Source organism: Nipponia nippon, unplaced genomic scaffold (genome assembly GCF_047370975.1).
Source record: "Nipponia nippon isolate SJK-2023a ecotype South Korea unplaced genomic scaffold, ASM4737097v1 scaffold_30, whole genome shotgun sequence".
In the NCBI taxonomy this organism is placed as follows: domain Eukaryota; kingdom Metazoa; phylum Chordata; class Aves; order Pelecaniformes; family Threskiornithidae; genus Nipponia; species Nipponia nippon.
The window spans coordinates 3,974,169-3,994,291 of record NW_028262348.1 but is presented as its reverse complement, the minus strand read 5'-3'; the positions used below and the strand labels follow the sequence as shown (position 1 = coordinate 3,994,291).

Below are 20,123 nucleotides of genomic sequence, written 5' to 3'. Positions count from 1 at the left end.
TCCTTTCTGCATCTGAGTTTTGGAATCGCAGCTTGCAAGTTAATGCATTGGCAGAATTAATTAAGAAGTTCCTGTATCTTGCTACTCTGGATAAATGGTTATTTTGTTAAAGCAGAAAATCCAATGCTATCGTTCATGTTCATCGATCAATTTTTAAAAAGAAGGAAAAGAAACGAGGGAATAAAACTTGAGTACCCTGAGTTGGGAAACACGTTCTGCTACATACCATCTACGATAATTATGCATGAGCAAGTGTCACTTGTGTATGATGTCTGTAAGTGGAACAATTTCTGTTTTAAGTAACGCTATTGTCAGAAGACAGCAAGGGAACTTTCCTAGTTTGGTACTGTGAAGTGAATGGTTAGATTGTGATGATTTCTCTTGTCTGTGATCACTGAACAGAATATAAAGCCAAGTAACTGGCAAACTACTTAAAAGAGATGCTATCTTTTTTCAGTTTAAAAACAAAATGAACTTTGCGATGCAGGAATGTGCTCAAAATGTTTGACCGGTAGCCTTTCACAAGTGCGAGCAGCAACTCTTCAACTTCAGAACATTGACCCATTACAGGTAATTTAATTATACTAACAGATTTTTAATTTAAAGAGTAGTTAACGTTCATAAGAATCCTGAAAAATGGCCAAAGCAGCACAGCGTGAGTATATTAACATTTATCCCCGTGAAAATGGATCTCAATCATGTGTTAGACCCCACATTTTCATGAGAAAGTCAAGCATAATAAGTCATCTCTACTTGGAAGATCCAGAAGAGGAATGCTGACAACTGGAAATACCATTTGGAGGGTAAGCAGCATATGGAAGAAACACGAATTCTGCAGTTTCTAATTCTGCACAATATTGTTAGCTTTCTCCGGGATAACTAATAATGTGATTCTCAATTTCAAAATATTTCTATAATAAGAAAATCATTTTTTTATGATAAGGGATGTTCTTTTATTCCAGAAATAGAATGCATACTTCACCAAAGGGTTTGTTGTACCCTAGGCATCATTTAGTGATGGGATGGATAACTGATGCTGCAGTGTATTTACAAAGAGCGGTACTACTATAATGCGGAAGGATGTGTTTTTTGGTTGGTTAATGCATATTGCTTGACATATTTACAAGTGTCAGATTGTGTTCTCTGTTCATAAGACTTGTTGACAAAAGGGAGGGGAGTGATACGGTCCAAAGTACTCCCTTGGGTCTGGGTTGCCAGGCTGTAGCAAGCAATTTCTGGACTACGGCAGTTTGGCTACGTTGTCAGCTTTGCGCCTTACCAGTTCGGGGCTTTTACAGCATCTTTGTGCTGCTTTGATTCTCCTAGGTGAACTGAAGGAGGATGAAAGTCTCTCCCTAGGGTGAGTCTAGGCTTTGTTTGGCTGACTAAGAGGTGTAAAAAAATAAATAAATTGTAACTGAATGTGAATATATGATTTGTGTTTGAAAACACTTTTCCTCTCACTAATATAGGCCCAGTCTTTGCAAGACAGAATTCCTGTCCGGTGTGACAGCGAAGGGAACGGGGCACGATGGATCGGATTTGTCAGGCGAAGAATGCGCATGGTAAGAACACCGGTCTTGGTGGAAATTTTATTTTAGCCTAAATTCTGTCGCACTGTGTATGTAATTTAGCTAAATGGCTGTGATGCTTGTTTGTGTTAGAGATTTGTTACTATGAGGTAAGTCCAAACAGGCTCCATTCGGTCATTAGAATAGATGCTAATCTTAAATTAATACAAAGAAAAGTAAATTGCAAAAAAGATGCCTAAATAATATCACAGTCATGATAAGGAAAGCTGCCATTGAGCACCAAGGGAGAACTTTTTCCACTGAATCAGATCATTGAAAACGTGCTACGTTTCTGTAGTAAACGTTAAGCTGAATTGGTAGTCTTCATCTTTTAAGCAGCAATATTTGCTTTATATCACCTGTGAAACACTCCTGTCAGTGAGAAACTGAGGCAGGCGCGCTTTAATCTGCCTGGGCAGATCAGGCTCCCGCTGGTTGGAATCAAAGGTCATTATGAGCAGTGAAAAAATTATTTGTTACGAATGATATATTTTAAACAAAGTAGTTCATATTTATTATTTTGCGTCTGTCCTTTCTTCTTCTCCAGACCACGGCTGTTACAGGAATGAATTTAATTTGTTTATCTAACTCGGGTATTTTCGAGTTGCTTTTATAAAAAAATAACTACACACGCTGTCTCAAAAGCTGTTTCTAGCGGAACGAACGCGGGGCTGTTCGGGATTCCAGCGCAGTCGTGTTTCATGCGCTCTGCAGAACTTGGGGTTGCACTTGACGTTTGAAGGGGGGCTCTCGGGGGAGGCCCTCACTTACAAAGGCGAACGGAGGCGTTTGGAAGGCAGCTGCAAGCTGCTCGGGAGGTTGGCGGGCGCCCGGGAAGAGCCCGCGGGCCGTCTGGCGGCGGGGCAGCGCGGCGGATCGACCGCCGGGAGCGGAGCGGGAGCGGGCTCGGGCTCGGGCTCGGGCTCGGGCTCGGGCACTGCCCCCGCCCCGAACAACTGCTTTTAAATAACGTTTTCTGGCGGCGAGCGCCCGAGGCGGGGACGGCAGAGCCCCGGGGCCGCCGCAGCGGCAGCGCCAGCCGAGGAGAAAGTTTGTCCGGTCCTCAGAGGCGGCGGGCGGGACCCGCTCCCCGGCAGCGCCGTCTCCGGCGGCACCGGGGAGCGGCGTGGGCAGCCTGGCGCGGACGGCCGTCCGTGGGCAGCCCCCGCCGTGGGCAGCCCGGCCCCGCCGCAGCCTCCCCCGGCCCCGCCGCAGCGCCGCGCCCGGCCCCGCCCCCGCCCCGCTCCCGCGCGCCCCCAGCGGCCCGGCGGGCGCCGCGGCGGCGGAGGGAGGGGCCGGGGGGGAGCCCCAGCGCCGGGCCCCCGCCCTCCGGCGCGCGTCACGTGGGGCGGCGGCGGCCAATGGCGAAGCGAGCTGCGGCTGGCGGCCGCCATTGCTGTCAGAGTGGAGAGAGGCAGAGGCGAGTGTGTGAGGAGGAGCGGGTGAGCGGGGCCGCTGGGCGGGCAGCGCCAGGCGGAGGGGGGCGAGGACGGGCAGGGACAGTGCTCCCTCTCTGGGCCGGGGCTGCCGCCCGCCGCCCGCAGCACCGGGAGCCCCGCACGGAGCGTAAACAAGGCGGCGGCGGCGGCAGGAGGAGGAGGAGGAGGAAAACACCATCCACCCACAGCCAGCGGCGGCAGCAGCGAGGGGCGGCCGGGCGGGGAGGGGAGGGGACACGGCCTCCGCCGGCACGCGAGACAGCGCCCCCCGCCCGCCGCCGCCGCCACTGCCCGGGGCCGGGACCGGGACCGGGACCCTCCCCCGCCCCGCCCGGCCCGTGTCCCGCAGGGGCCGCCGCCGGGCCGCGGGAGGAGACCCGCTCCTCTGCTTCCCCTCCGCCCTTCGTCGCAACGTGTGCCCTGCCCGGGGGGGGGCCAGACCTGGACGCGGAAGGAGGGCCCCGGGCCCCCCCCCCCTTCTTCTCTTCGCCCCGGCGGTTCTGAGGCGGCCTGGAGAACCGGAGGAGGCTTCCCCGCCGCTGCCTGCTGAGGCCCTTGGACCCAGACCCCCCCGCGCCCCGCCGGAGAGGCCCCCCGCCGGACCGGGCCGCGCAGCCTGAGGACTCCCCGGCCGGGGACGGGTAGAGAGGATCGCGCCCGCCCCGTCTTCGGCGCCCTCCCGGCGGCCGGGCCGCCCCCCCCCCGCCCGCGGCGCGCCCCCTGCCGGCCGCGCTCCCCCGGGCCGCCCGCGGCGAGGGGCCGGACGGCGGCTGCCGCCCCGGCCAACGGAGGCGCGGGCCGCAGCGAGGAGTGCCGGCTGCTTCTCCCCCCCCGCCGGGCCCGTCTCCTCAGACATGCCCCGCTCTGGCGGCCGGGCTCGCCGAGGATCATGACTGCAGCGGCGAACTGGGTGGCGAACGGGGCCAGCCTGGAGGACTGTCACTCCAACCTCTTCTCGCTGGTGAGTGCCCGGGGGTGGGGAACGGAGGCGTCAACGGGCGCTCCGCCGCGCAGCGAGTTTGCCGGGTGGGTGCAGCTGCCGGGGGCTTTATAGTCGGGGCCCGTGGGGCTGCTCCTCCGCTGGCCCCTCCCCCGGCCCGGCTCCCCGTGTTTATTTTGCTCTTTAACGTGGTTTGCTGCGAGTGCGTGTGCTGCTCTGGCAGCTGCGCTCCTCCGAATGGGAGAGCGTAGAGGCAACGGGTTGTGTGTCCCCTGCCCTTGCTGCCTGCATGTGCGACCATCTTCTCTGGTAAACAGTCTTTTCTCCCCGCCTCCCTTGGCACTCCGTGCCCTGTGTGCTTTGTGCCTACCAAACTGGGGGGTTTTTCTCTCCTTTCACAATGACAAACGCCATTTCAGCAGCAGCGAACAGTCATGTACTGTGATTGTTTGTCGGACTTAACGCTCTGGGCTCTTGTGACTACATGTCAGCTGTTGTTACGGCGTGGTCTCCTCTTTGCATAGACCGTGCTTGGGGGCAAGAGGTAAAAAAAACCCCAAACCTTTTTCATTTTTTTCTTCTCTGAAGACAAACAGTGGCTGAAAATGTAGTATGCTGGATAGCTTGTTTGCATAGATGCTGTCTACCCATCTTACTGGTAATCGACAACTTCCTACTCGTATTGCATGGTTTAATGTTGCAGAAATGACGGTATCAATTTTGGCTAGCTACAGACTTGTAATTTAAATTTAAAACAAGAAAACAATTTGTGTCTGTGTAAGGGCAAAGTCATTTGCAAATACCTTGCTTTATTTTACCTGACACATACAGAAACATTATCCCTTGTGGCTGGGCAACAGCAGAGTGAGCGAGAGGACTATTTGATCATCAAGAGCCTTCTAGTGCTACCAGGGATAAAGTCGGAGGGAAGGAGGGACTTTTTTAGTGCGTGGTGCAGCTAAAACGAAAACTTGTAATGCAAGTTTGGGGATAGCATGTGTGAAAGATTTCTGGTAGGTACCCCCTCCCTGCATCAGAGCTCTGCCAGAATTGGAGGTGGGTGCATAGGTTGTTCCTTTTGAAATACAAAGAAAGAGATTGTTGTTAGATGTCTTATAGGAATTAAGGGGGAAAAAAGAAAATGGATTAAAAATGCAAATGATCGAGCTCTTTGTTTTATGTTTTTTACCTGCTGTATATTCGTTATTTTGCCTCTGGTTATTTTTTCAATGTGTGTATGTTTGGTTTTTATTTTGCTCATACCTATTAAGAATCTGGGACAAGAGCCGTAGTCGCTTATGCTGCTAGGAAACTCGCCCAGAGATTCTTCCGTGAGAATAAATGCTATTCTTACTTTGGCTTTTTATTGAACTGTTAGGTTATGTAAGTTTGTATCTATGCTTCTGTTTGATAACATTTTCTGATATTTATAAATATATAGCAGTGCTATATGTATCGAGATGCACGAATTGTTATGCTGATCTTGAATACGTTGCTCTTACCCAGTAAGAAAAATAAAACAGTAAGCATGAGGGAGACAATCGTATCTGATTGTAAGAGCAGGGTAGTGAATGATTTGTCCTTTACAGAAGGAGAGTTGTGAAGTCCCCGTTTATTAATGGAGAACTGAGCAGGGTGTTTTTGAGAAGCGTGACTTTTCATGTAGTTGTAATCTGCAAATCTGTCACTGGTAAAAATAATCGTTGGCATGCAATTAGCAAAAATCATAAAGTGAAGTTATTTCATAGTTACTGTGGTTTGGTCTCCCCCCCGCCCCCCCTTCCTAGACTAGGGAAATGTTAAATTTTAAATAGGTGCGTAATATCATTGAAATAAGTTTAGCAAAATTCTTTTGCAAGTGGGTTTAACAATAATAATGAGTTTAATGTGCAACCCTTTAATCTCCCGTGTAATTTTGTGGGAGCTATCCGTACCTTTAATGTGGTGCTATATATGAAACTATAATGGTTTTATTGTTTTCTGGCTCTACTTGCAAAAAAAAAAATCCAATAAAGTAGTTTTTTTTAAAATATAGCGTATATACAAACACACAGTAACTGTAAGGGTGATTTATTTTAAATTGCATTTGTATTTGTTAGGATTTATGTATCAGTGAAAGATATTGAGAAAGGAAATACTGACTAGAAATATGTGGCCAGCACCATTGACCCTTTAACCTCAAATTGTCATATTCATTTCAAAATTTATGAAGTGTTAAAGCTACAGTAATCTGGATTACTAATTAGAGAAACTTTTGCTAATCATTTACTTTTTCAGTGCAACAGAACAAAAACATGCACAGAATAAATCAACTGTTGATGGGAATTCATTCCTTCTTTAGGAGTGAGGTAGATTACAAATCTTTTTTTTAAACTGATTCTGCTATTAGAAGTTGAAAATTAAAATTTTTTTTTATCGCAGGTTTTGTGTTGGGTGTGAATCAAAAAGAAATGTTCTTGACTGGAGAATTACAGTTCTGTGATAGTTATACTCTACTGTGATTATGTTTAATATTTCTTCCCACAAACATTTGTTTTGTTTAAGAAAGAATGCTATCTCGCTACCCCAGAGAAGCCAGAGCTCTGTGGTGAGTCTGTCTGGTTGCTGTAGTAGATTCGGGTTGGTTTAATAGTTCATGATTTCCAGCTTATTTTTCTGTCGACTGTAGACAGTCTTCAGAGGTTAGGTCCTACTGTTTCTTCTGAATCTCTTTGGGGAAACTGTTTTCTGAAAGCTTTTTAGTAACTGATTCTCTTTTATCAGTGATGCCCAGAAAGTATAGAGGCCCTTAGCGTTCTTAGCTCAAAATATTTCGCATGAGGGGAAGGCACAGCCTTAAGGTTTTAAAGTTTGCTTTGAATGCCCAGATGCTGAGTGTGATCTCAGGCTTGCACAGTTGGGTTTCATGAAGTGTCTCAAAGGGCGGTTGTCTGTAATGGGTATCGCTCTCTAACGAAGCGGGAATCCAGTGCTGTTCTAGAAAACGGGTTAACGTTTGTATGCTCTGTCAGGCAAAAAAAACCGCGAACAACCTACACAAAGAAATCTAGAATTTTACTCTAAATGTAAAGCATTTCTGAGTAAGATGATATAAAGGCCAGTTTGCATATTTGTCATCAGAATACACCCCAGATATAAACTTGTATGTACTGGCATACGCAGCAGATTAATAGGCTTGCTCATTAAAAACACACTTTCTGTCTGAAATTGCTGTGTTTCTAGCACAGCGGTAGAAGAAACGATACTTACCCTAACTCTGTTTTTGCAGTAGTCAAAATGTCTGCTGCTGCTTCTGAAAAAGAACGTCTGTTTATCGAAACAGTGTTTAATAAGCAATTGTTAAGGGCCAGTTTATTTAAATACTAATTAAGAGTCGTCTAATAACTATTTGGAGACAAAATGTTCTGAGGTAATATGCTTTGTATTAAAACTTCAGACCAAGCTGGCAAACAGTCTTTCTATGAATAATCCTTAATCATAAAAGTATTCTTACTGAAATGAATTCGATTTTTCCTGTGAGTAAGGGTTAATCATATGACGGTGAGGGCTTGCATGAAATATGAAGATGTTTCCTCAGCCGTCTGGCTTAGCTGCCGTGGTGGATCCAAAGGCACAAGTCAGTCTCTGAAAACTGGGATGAAGTTGCATAACTGGAAAAAGAGTGCCGCGAAGGGTGTCAGGAATGACCTAAAATTGGGAGTAGCTTTCGTGTAGTGAAAGATGAGATACTGCAGGAGTAGGAGTCTTCAGCCTGGAAAAGACAGGATTGTGTTCTTGGAAAGTGAGACCTATTTATAGAGGACTTTATAGAAGCTGGTATGGAGGATGTCGTGAGTACTTGGTTAAATGCATTCTTACAGAAACCTGCTGCTAGAAAGGTCCGGTTAGTAGGATTTGTGTCTTTGTTCCAGCTAATGTTCAAAGGCAAATTTACAAACTGTAAAGGTCATTGCTGCTGTTACTTTTTTCAGTTCACAAACAGGAGCAGAAGTTACTGCCTTCGATCAATGAGTTTTGTTGCCATTTTTCATAATGAAACTGAAAGGAGTCAAGGAAATCTGAGATGGCATTTGAATTATTTTCCTAAAGGTTTTTCATGGCATCAGAAAGCGAAGACCTCGGGAAAGCAAGCATTATGGGTGAGGTTCTCTTGGTGTTGCATAATTGTCAGTAAAGGACTTAATAGTAAATGGTTGATTGCCCAACCGAATCCGTAAGTAGTAGTAAATGAACTGGTAGTCATTCTTGCTTATTGTGTTATCATAACTGCAGTGCTCCAAGCAGTAGGCTGTTATTTTGGTATGCGGGATGTTACATCACTACACGGTAGATAGTTTTCCTTGTTGGAAATTTTATGTAGGTGTGAATTTACATGTATATATATTTAAGAAATGGAATTAACCTCTCAAGTTTTCCAAAACTATTTGATTCTTTAGTTATCTCTATCCTGAATTTTATTAGGTAACAAGATAGAAGTAGAAAAATTACATTGGAAAGCTTGCTCACTTCCTGCTAATAAAAGATTATTTCAGGTTTTAAATCACCTCAGTGGTAGACTTTTATTATGTCCTGTCAGAGTATTCGACAGTTTAATGGTGTCTACTAGGGTGTGAGTTTGAAGAAAATAGACCCAGATTTGCAAGGAGATTGGGATGGAGCGACATTCAGTTAGCTTGCCTGGCTTTGGGAGCGGAATTAATGAGCCTGTGTTAGGTAACTAACCTCTTCCGAATGTTGTACAAAGAAAACCGGCTGCGCAGGAGCAACATTTGCAGTTCGGGACAAAGAGTGCTGAAGAATCCTAAGCTAGCCACTAAGAAATATTTGAGTGAGGTTTTCTTGGATGCCGATTATCTTCTGAACGTGCACACGTACTGGGGCTGTGAATCCTCCTCCAGTGACTGTGTTCTGATTTTGGTGACAACACGGGTCCTTCGGTGAAATGGCTATTGCGAACATCAACGTGATTAAGAAAATACTCAAATATTAGGCTGATGTATTAAAAAAAATCCTAGGTAACTGCATCTTAAGAATCATAATTTTCACTTGCTGTAATACTCTCTGAAAAATACACATTTCTGGATTTTTCTACGTAATTAGCGCAGTATTGACATCATAACCCCAGTTCTCAAAACCCCCTAGATTCATTTGATCTTGAATTCTTTTCCCCTTCTGCTTCTGAGAGCACTTCCTCAGGTGAAAGAGGGTAGAGAAGGAACTCTTTAGTCTTATAGGGAGACCTTTCTTCTATTATTTTCCTTCTTGACAATGCAATTCTGTTGAAAAAATCTAAAGGAACAGAAATTTTTGAACTTCAGTGGAAAAAAAAAATTGTGCTGCGTATGAGATATATCTGCTGAATGTGTTAACTTGATTAACTTTGGTCACTGGATGAAGAAGGAATTTTTATGGATTTTGTTTTCATTTTTTAATCTCTATTCAAACATGTTAGGCCTTGGTAAAGGTGCCTGTGTGTGCAGATGCGCTGCTTTTTAAATACCTAAAAATATTGGTGTTCCTGGAATGTTATTTCTTTGTATTTCAACGTTGTATGAAGTTGAACATCTATGTGTGTTTGAAGCTTTCTGTTTACTGGACAAGAGCACTTAACCTGTCGTTTCCAGTTTTCCTTGATCACTATAGGGAATTACACCCCACCCCACCGCCCCCCCCGCCCAGTCTTCACTTTGACATCCTTAGTTATGGCAGCATCCTTTTGTCGGGGTTTGACTAAAACGTCCCTGCTCATATCAAGAATGCTGCTACAAATTTTCTCTCGCATCCCGTGACTGGGGCCCTGTTGCGCCTTTCTGCATTCTTTCATTCTCTTCCTCTGCTGTTACTTCTCCTCAAAGTTACTGTGCTTTCACTTCCAAAGCCTCAAACCCTATTCCTTCTCTGCCTTTTATTTTTCATTCAGTACTGGCCGACTCCTGACTCTAATACACACCAGGATCATCAAATTATAAATTAGTGGGTTCTTTTGGTTTTTTTTTCTAGTTGTTCCTTTGTATTTGTGGAAGGTTACCACTTGATGTCCACAGACTTACTACATTGCTGTCCTACAAACCCTTTTCCTCATCTTGTTTGTGGGATCCTACAGACAACGTAACAACACTGAATAGGTGGTTGGTCTTTTCAGATTGTTGCCTTTAAGGCTGACAAGTATAGTTTTCCGTTTTTCTAAATCTGTGTGTATTCATTTACTGTTCTGTGGGTGAGCAGTGCACGTTTTTGTGTAGAGTCTAGCACAGTCAGATTTGCGACTTGTTGGTGCCATAGTAACACAAATAATATGAAAAAAATACTGCTCTGACGAGAAGCAAGCTTGTTTTGGTATTATCTTGCCAGTTTTAAAAGTGCACAAGTGTTTTCAACAGAAGATCCCAAATCAAATCCAAAAGATTTGTTTATATGGAATAAGTATTTACATGGGGGCATCCTTCCTCCTCAGACCAAGCTTTTATCCTGCTTTCATTTTAAGCTCTAAGTATTGCTTTAAGAATAGGTCCTCTTTCCCTGAGTTCCCCGATACTGATAGTTTCAAAGAGAAACCAGCTAATAAAAATATTCTGCTCTAACAGACCTCAAAATATTACTAAAACATTGTGTTAGATTCCCTCTGTACACAGTTGTGAAGTATATACCAGAAGGATAACAGGCCTGTGATACTAAGAATGACAGCTTGCGTCGTTTCCTGCTGTGGCTTCAGCTAGTTACGTGGTCTTGCATTAGTATGATCGCTATACGGTAAAACGATAATGACGTCTGAACATAAACCACTTTGGCACCATATAGTAAGTTTAACTTTTCAGATCGGGAGGTTCTTAGCATTTGACTTAGGAAGATGATGCCTGTTTTTTAGTATCTCACAAATCTGAAAGGTTTAAGCAGTCTTTCCTTTGGCTTTTGCTGGGAATTTTGATTAATTTTGATAAATCCTGACTCTCGCTTCCTACCTCAGTCAGTTAAAAAATGTTATTGCTCATCGAGTCACGTGTGGCTTAATTCACTTGCCTGAGCAGAATTGCAATAGTGCATATGGAAATGTGACTTGAGCTTTCAGTGGCATTCTCTCTTTTGTTTCTTTGAGACAGGAAATTTTATTGTGTTGCTGTTGTGTAATGTGCCCCAAGGCAATATTTATGTTTATGTGACTAACACAGATGAGCTCAAACATACACAAAGACCTGGTCCCTATACTAAGGAACGTATTTAATCAGCTTATGAAAATGGAGAAAAATGGACAGTCTTCTAAAACTAATTTTTAGTATAAGATATGACATGCTTATTTCTGTGTCACTTCTCATTAGGCACTTACCTCTGCTTTCTTCAGTCAGGCAGTGTTGCAGTGTAGTGTACTATTCTTGTTTATGAAAAGAAAATAATACTAATTACAGAATAAAAGGTGGGGTTTTTTTTCTCCCTCCCCCTTCACTCTTCTTCCATCCCTTGGTGACCCCAAAAGGATTCATAAGCTTATCTTTAAGCCTGGATCAGGCAACTGACCCAGGGAGAAACTTCTCCCCTTCTCGCTTCTCTGGCCAGTTCTGCGTACCTCTTATTCCTCTCTCTCCCCACCAAGTTTTGGCAGCGGCACGGATTGAAGCAAGATCAAAGTGGCGGAGTAACCGCAATCTGTGTCTTAGAGAAGGGAATTTAAAGCTTGTTCAGTAAAACTTTATTTAATTAATCTTTTAGTTTTAAAAGAGCTATGCTGTGGTCAGTGCCTTGTTGTTGCCTTACAGCTCTATGTTTGCCCATAAAATACAATATTTTGTGAGAACAGAGGATTGAAAACAAAATTTAGAGGAAAACTGCTCTGTACCCACGGACCAGGCATTGGCAACCTTCTGGTTTTTGGTAATGATGCATTCACAGCTAACAGCTATGAGACATAAGTTTCAAAATGTATTGGTTTGTTACAGTATAAAACCATGACTTTTTTTCTTATTGGAGTCTCTGGTTTACTAGGAAGTTTTCATATCTAGTGTAGTGTATCTGCAATCTCTTAGTGTCACGTTTTTGTGAATCTCAGTTTGTGCATGTCCACAACATTACTGAATTAGTAGGCAGTTTTGGATGAGTTATAAAATCCATTCCAGGAACATCTTGTAGTGACTGTGTCAAGTATTTTTATAAAAAAATAATTTATTTGCTGACAGAATAGGTTAATTGGTTAAATTATTCTGAATTTGCTGGTTTCATTTTTAGCCCAGTATTTCTGGTTATTTAATTTTGTGTGTGTATTTTAATAAAATTATGACTTGAGTTCTCTGTGAATTTCCAGAATTTCCTTCTGGCAGGAGTTGCTGGATTCTTGTCTTTGCAGGAATGACAGTAAGAAAGCTGGCAAAATGAATCTACATGACCAGTCATGTAGTGGATTTATTTACTTCTTTCTATATTAAGGAAGATTCATACGAAAGAATTCTTGAGGTGGTGGTTTTTTAAAGGGTTAAGGGATTTTGGCAGACTGCCTAACAACGTGAGCTTTATTTGATGTCACTGGTCGAGACAAGGTTGATGTTAAAGAAGCAGGGCTGTCTGATTGTATTTCTGCACTGTTACTGCCTTCCTAGCCTGGAGCCAGGAATCTGCGCCAGGGTCCATTTGGGCGGGCAACGTAGTTTGCTTCGCAGCTCAGTGACGGACACATGCGTAAAACGACTGTGTGAACGGTGGTTAGTATTCACTAAGCAGTTCTGCTTAGATGTGGTGTGCAAAAATGTTCTAGTTCTGAGCTCTTAAAAACGGGTTTTTTTGTATAAGGGAAGAAAAGGAACTGCATTCTTTAACTCAGTGTGCCAAAGTTTACTCTGCTCGGGTTGTTACTTCCTCCAGCCCGCCCCCCTTTTTTTTTTCCTGCCCATATGTCAGATTACTTGGTTTGGGAAACATCTGATATTCCATTGTATGACTCTGATGTTTGACATTTCCTTCCTCCTTCAGTTTAAAAAAAAAAAAAAAAAAAAAAGTTAAAGTTGGGGGAAGAGAGAAGATTCCTTCATTTACTTGCAGGTTTGCTTTTGACATGTTTTTTCATGTGTTGGACTACTAGGGGATTTTTTTTTTTTTTAATTTGGAAAATGGGCAGTTAGTTCTGATTCTGTCTTTTTGAAGGGGACTTGCAAACCTAATCATTCACCCTGTTTCAGAATGAGGGAGGGATTCTTTGGCTAGCAAGTCGCACATTTGTTTGCTTTCTTTTGTGTGCTATCTGAAATGTGCAGCGGTAGTTTTCATTTTATTATCTGTTCTCAACCACCTACTCAGAAGTTAAAATATAATTGATTCCCTTTTGTAAAGAAACGGGCTGAAGTGTCCTGGCACTCAGAGGCACCTTTTAGCGTGCTCTGTAAAATAGTGTCTGTAACCTGACCTGGAGGGTAGTTCGCTACCTAAACCTGGGGTTTGTTAAAATGAAAAGAATGTATCCAATTCCTTCTGTCTTTTGTCTTGGAGACGGCATTTTGCTTCCAGGCATTGTATGCTTCCATTGCATACAGCCTCCACTGGTATACGTACAGTTCTGACGTGGGTAAACTTCATTCCGCTTCTTCCCCTCTTCCTCATAAAAATGCCCAAAGCAAATCAAAACCCACCACGTCTTGTTTTTAAATGCTTTTGTCTGTCTTGGCTTTACTGGGTAGGTATGTTCTCCAAGTACATGGATAGGTGTTGTGCAGTAGCATCCTCTGAAACCTACTTATTCAGTACCTGTTTTGTTGTTCAGATTAGCCTTTCTGTTTCCCTTTCTCATGCTTGGTGGTGAGACTCTAGCATGACAGCTTCCCATTTCATGTGTCTGTGTTGGTGCAAAAGCCAGTAAGTACGAGTGTGTGGAAGTGCATACCTATGTGAGTTTGAATCACATGCTGGCCTGCGAAGATGTTGCTGCCATCTTTCAGGTTTCTTACATTTTTGTCTTGAATATTTTTGATTTGAAAGCCTATTCTCAAGTCATGGCTGAATCTCAGCCCTTTGGCTCCCAGCCATGCTTATCACGTTATCCTTTTACATCTCTGTCTGATGAACTTAGCTCCAGCCTTTACAGTGGAAGAGAGCTGACGAGCCAGGCGCCGGTTTGGAACCGTGTACTGAGATTTGCAGAGTTAGTTAAGGGACTGGAGATTTGCTAGCCAAAGCCATTCCCCAAAGGTGAAAGATGTTGATGTAACTCGAAGGTCTTCTCTCAGAAATGCCTTCTTTTTTTTTTGTTGTTGTTCTTTTATAATGAATTTTTTTAAGAGTTCCTGGAGTTGGTCCTGAATGACCATTACTGTTTTATTGATGGACGTTTGGTACTGACTCGAGGATGGCAGGTCTGAGAGCTATTTTGAGGGTGATCATTGACGCTGCTCCTCATGTGCTGATAAAGATTTCAAAGATACCAGTATGGTACCTGGCTAAACGACACGGCACGGGCACAGCTCTGTGGCCAGTGGTTGTGTCACCTGCAGGATTTAATGAAGTGGTGTGTTGGTGCTTATCAGTTCAACAGCTGGTATGTTGTCAGTGACAGCAACCTGTGTTACATCGCTTTTTGTATTTGGGAAGTCACCTAGAGGCTTGCTATAGCCACTCATGGCAACGCTGTGATTTTTCTGGGAGAAGAACAGGGGACCCAAAAAATCTGTTTCAAAAGTGCGCTCCCCCCGTAAACATTAGCAGTTACCTGGAGAAGGATATGAGATAGGTCAAGGACATAGTAATACTTCCCTTGAATCATCTCCCAGGATCTATATATATTTGGTTGAGGTATTTCTTGAACCAGGTAGATATTTACTAGACAATTTTTAAACTAGTCCCTAAATTTTTATCCTGACACAAAAAGTTCAGCCATTTCATTTTGGTTTGAGTCTGCATTCTGCTAATTTAATGTGATACCTGGAAGACACAACCAGCAGCTGTTCTCTAGAGACCCTCATAGTTTCCCTTTTTTAGACTTGAACAGTCTTAATCCTTGAATGCTTTTTGCTGTATGGAATATATACTTTTTGACCATTCCTGTGATTTTTCTGTTTTCTCTACTTTTTGATGTGGCAAAACAAGAGCCGCAGTTAGCGATGAAGGTGCAGAGCTACACGTGAGTCGTGATGCGCTAACAATTTCTGTGTCACCTTCTGTTTCTTTCATAAGAATTTGTAACATTTGGTTTTGTTTTGCCAACCTGTTTTTGCAGTGCACTCTAGGAAAGATACTGTTTCTCTTTCAGTATGCCAGCATTCGCTCCTTTTCCTTCCTTCTGCTGTGTTTTATTTCAGTCTTTTACCTTAGTATTTAACCTTGAAATTCTGTGACGGGTGGGATACATATCAGCAATTTGGGCCCTCTTATCAGATTACTCTTTCTCTTATGCTTGCCCCTCAAAATTTCTTTGTTGGTAGCTTCTGCATCTGCCAGAACTGCTGGAATTCAAGCATTAATATTGGAGTCCTTTTGTATTTTCCACTGGGAAAGATGGTACTTAGTTGCCACCTCAAATTTCTTTTGAGACTAGTCTGACTTTTGTTTCTTTGAAACAATCTGTTAATCTTCCTGGCTGCCTCCTCTCCCACATAGGCAGAAATCACACAGACATCTAGGAGAGAGATGTCTGTCAGTACTGTTTACTTTTTAGGCATAACAGCTCATGCTATTAGTTTGTGGCTTTTAATAATGGTATATGTGGACTCAATTATTTTAGAAGTATCTTGGTTTTCTGGTCCTCGGTACTGTGATATAGTATCTCAAAAGTCCCCAGGTACAGAAGTCCATCAGGAAGATATCTGATAATACGATTTTGGTTACAGCTAAATCCTTGCCTGAGACTTGGCAAAGATAAAAGATGACATACGAAAGCCCTGACACTGTTGCTTGTCACAAACAGCTCTGAAGTAGTAGCATTTAGATAATCTGTTCCAGGGGGTACGAAGGAAGAGGACAGCATGGTATGAAGAGATTTATCCCGCAGAAAGCCGTTTTGGGCACCCATGCTGCATGCAGTGGTGTGCTCAGTTTCTTGCTGGTTTTAAGAGCAAATGAACAACAACAAAGAGAAAGGTAATTTTTTTTCATCCTTCATTTTTAAAAGATTGCTAGTGGCCGTCCTTTATCCTTTTTTTCCAGCCACTTGACTCTGTGCTTATACAGGGAAAGGATTAAAGTCAAACATGTCATTCTGCTGTTGATCAGTTCCATATTAAGAAGAATGATGCTCAACTCAGCTGGTCGTTCAGCTCTTTGAAGAACTAAGCATGGCACAGTTTTCCTGTTGGCCATGTGAGTCCCATTTCAGAATTAGATTTTTTAATGTGTTGTGTTTTTTCCATTCTTGAATTCAAAGTATGAAAAAGTTTGAAGGACTTTGTTTATGCAGTTATCGCAGTGCTTGTCTGCCAGTCGCTTTGCCTGACAGAAATGTCACGTTGAAGCTGAGCCGCGGCTCGTTCAGCGCACGGCGAGGCCTCTCTCCACTGCCATATGGTTCCTCCCTTTTTAAGGGACAGACGGGATAGGCCCTGAGGGAAGGGAACACAAACCATTCCCCCCCTTTTTTAAGTGGATAGGATAAAGAGGGGAATGTTAATATGTAGTTTACTAAATGATCTGATTTCGGGAGACTACACAGGGTCGAGTTGGTTTTGGTTTTTTAAACCAAGAGAGTTATAGACCCAGGAGTAAAAGATAAGAGTGAGTGTCTGTGTACAGGTGCTTGCTCTGCTTCTTCAGTCTCACCGTAGAAAGCTGTGCTATCCGAACAGGAATCTTTCTCAGAGTGTAGAAATAAAATATAGCTATGAAGAAAATATTTTTTTTTTTTTCGTTAAGCAGTCTCCTCTGTTCCTTGATGCGTTTTCCTTTTTTTCTTGCCTCTGTTCTTTCAACTCACTTGACAAGGCCTTACGCAGATGTTACTAAATATTTTATTTCAGTGGGAGCGGGGGACAAGAGTTCTTGTCAGCCTCTGTGTCTGCCTCCCCCATAAGCACACGTCGTTACGGAGTATTTTTCAGTCCTCCTGTCTCCATCCTTTTGTCCTTCCTTCCTAGGAGGTGTATCAAGATGACATAATTTTTATCTGGTATTTAAATGTCCTGAGTAGAGTGTGAAATGCTATTTTGTTGCTGTGTGAGGATGATGTAGTGAAATGAAACACTGTAACCAAAACAGATGGTGCTAATCTTGACTCTGTCTGCAAGATCTTACAGCATTTAATTAAAATGGTGGTGTAATTCCCATGACACCTTTAACTACAGTTAAATTCTTGGACTATGAACTAAGGGCTTTCTTATGCAGATTTTTACTCATGTGAGTAGTCCTTAGTATGAGTCTCTAGTGGCTTCAGAATAGCTACTTACTTGAATGAAGCTCTCTAAGATGAGACTCCAATAAAACTGGCATATACATGGCATTTACATTTTTTTATGTTCTAATTTGAAGCATCAATTGTAGACTAAAGACATTTATCAACTACAGTATCCTACATAGAAGCAAAAAAAAAAAAAATCTAGATTAGAGAGATTGTTTAGATTGCGCCTAACTTCAGAGGCTGGTAAATGACAGCGTTTTAAGATACCCAGACAACTTAACATCTTCCCCTGGGTTAGAAAGGCATATGATGAAAGCTGCTTCATTTTTATATTCCCTTTGGTTAACTGAAACTTGTTTGTAGAAGTAGCTGGCTTAAGTGATGCGGTGTGGTTTGGTTTGGTTTTTTACAGTACTTGCTTCTTTTCTTTAGAGAACTAGAGAAGCTTATGTTTGAAGCACTGTGCAGACCTGAAATTGTCTGAGTAGCACCTTTTGGACAGGCAATTGGGAAGTACTCTTATACCTGGCTTTTGTTTTGTTTCAGGTAGGAGAACTGAGAAAGATAAATGACTGGAACAATGCCACGTTGAAAGTCTTTGAGAAAGTCAGGGTTGGAGCTGAGGGCCTGTCTGATGCATATCTAGTTCTTTTGCTCATAAGATCCTTCACGCCTTTTCTGTAGATCTTTGCCTCCTTTTCAAGCATATCCTTCCGATTTTGGAAGTACTGGGGAACTGATTTTCTACGCTGAGGCCTGAATCTGCCTTAGCTTTTCTCACCCTTCTGTACCTGTATGAAGCAGAAAATAACGTGATTATGTAATTTTAGCCATTCTTTTTAATGTAGAGACGTACAATAATACAGAAATAACTCTGCTTTACACTTGGGGTGGCCAAATACAAGAATTTATCACACTTTTGATGCTCTGCCTTTTTCTGTTTCTGCTGTGTCTTTGTGGATTAAAATGGGTGGAATCACTCAAGTCTTCTGGAGAAGTTCATTTAGAATTGGTCTGTCCGTTTCCTGTACAACGTATATAGTACAAAAAGCATTTGATGGAGATGAAGAGCAAAAAAAAAAAAGAGGAGGTGGAAGATGTGTTTTGTTTGTGTTCCATCTGTGAGGACTGCAGAAGAGGAAAATAGTCACAGTGGCTACACAGCACTAATTAAATCTTTAGGGTTGCTGGTAGGATGCCAGAATCAAGTTGTGCAGTGTGAAATGTTACTGGGGAATTGTGATTTTTAGCAGCCTAAGCTCTGCCAGTCTGAATGGAGCGCTGGGAGATCAGCAGAAGACCCTTCCTGCCTGTCTGTTATTCTGATTTAAGCTAGGAGGGGGGAAGAATCAGAGCTTAGGTTTTATCTCTACTAGGAATTTGCAGTTCTGGATGCTGTCCTGGAGTTAAAATGGCTACAGCCCTCAGCTGGTGCAGATAGATGCGAAGGTGTCTGTATTTAGGGCAGCAGACTAATGGTTGTAAGAGAAAGTGCTAATTTGCTTTCTCTGTGTCTTCTGCTTGCTTATGTGTACAGGGGAGATATCAGAGGTTTGAATACTCTTAGTTTGTTTTGTTTTGTTTTTTTTAAGCCGTTTCACTCTGCGGAGTATAGCGGTTAAGATAGTCACCTAGGAGGAGGGAAACCTATGTTTGCACTCCTTTTCAAAGGACTATGTGGGACATTCTTTCTATGGCCATGTTTCTGAAGGAAAGCATTGTCATGGCTGTGTTTTCATTAACGCCTGTTTCTTTGGTATGGTTTGGGTGTGCTTGGATGCCTACATGGAATTTCGGGTTTGAACGCGCTCTTCTACCCTGATGACTGCTTTTGGATACGTCAGAAAAAGATCTTTTTGTGTCTTGGGAATTTTACTGTAAAAAGTTGAATGTTAGTAAAGATTTTGGGTATTACTGTTAGACATAGAGATCCGATTTCTCCATTTCCTTACAGACTTGGCCGAGTGCCTTTAGAGCAGGCGTCTTACAAACACTTTATTCTGTATCCAATTGCAGTTAACTGAATTTAGGAAAAAAAAACTTAAAAAAAGCCCCTGTTATCTGAGAAGTCGAACCCCTAACAGCACAGTCCTCCAAAACATACGTTCCTTTATAAACCAAAGCAAAAAGTCTCTTGCATAATGCATGATTTACTAACAATGTTGGTTAATAGTAAGTATTTGTAAGTTCCTTTATTGTCAGCCTTTTTAGTGTTAAGAACATTGTAGCAACCATAATAAGCCAAGACTACACATATGGGAAAAGATGCAAGAAACACAATAGATTACATCACCTGGCAAGACTTTTGCTTTGTTCTGCCTTCATTTCTAACCGGTTGTGAGTTAAACAGCATGTTCACGGTTTTGTCCTCAGGTTGGCAATCCTGGTTTCTGTCTCCGTGAGTACTTCAGGCTGCTCTAAAACCAGCAGTCTTACTAAAAGGAGCAGCTCTGCCCTCCCTGACCTGCTTTGCTGTCCTCTTACTAGTACAAGCATCTCTGTGGCTATTTAATGAATCAGGTATGGGGACTGATCTGAGTAGAGGAAAAAAACGTTTAATATACTACTTGCGATTTTTAGTCAGTTCACCTCAGTATGAATCTATGCAAACAGCAGCACCGCCGGAAAGCAGAAGTGGTGGTGAAGTCAGGAGCAGATGACTGATGCCGGGAAGGCAGGCCAGTCCAGGGCTGCCTTTGGCACCAGTGCTTGCTTGTGTTGGTTTAAGGTGTACACTAACAACAGCCTCTGTGCGCAGTTTAATGTTCTATTTTATCTGATTGGAGCTGTCACTGAAAGGGGAGATCCCACTCCACTGCTGCTCTCCGCTGTGCGTTCTCCCTCCTGCTCTTCTGTCTGCTCTAGTGATTCGGTGGCTG

The 20,123-nt window shown here is 43.1% G+C and overlaps 1 protein-coding gene across 2 annotated transcripts in view; it reads left to right on the top strand.

Moving 5' to 3' along the window:
- Window positions 1-3,838: 3,838 nt before the first annotated feature.
- The window catches only part of MED13L (mediator complex subunit 13L), a 204,298-nt gene continuing 188,013 nt past the window's right edge, over window positions 3,839-20,123 (top strand). For both annotated transcript variants that reach the window (XM_087768384.1, XM_087768385.1), the window contains exon 1: window positions 3,839-3,971. In XM_087768384.1, the coding sequence (XP_087624510.1) occupies window positions 3,900-3,971 (72 nt within the window). In that variant the 5' untranslated portion in view covers window positions 3,839-3,899. The remainder of the gene's footprint in view (window positions 3,972-20,123) is intronic.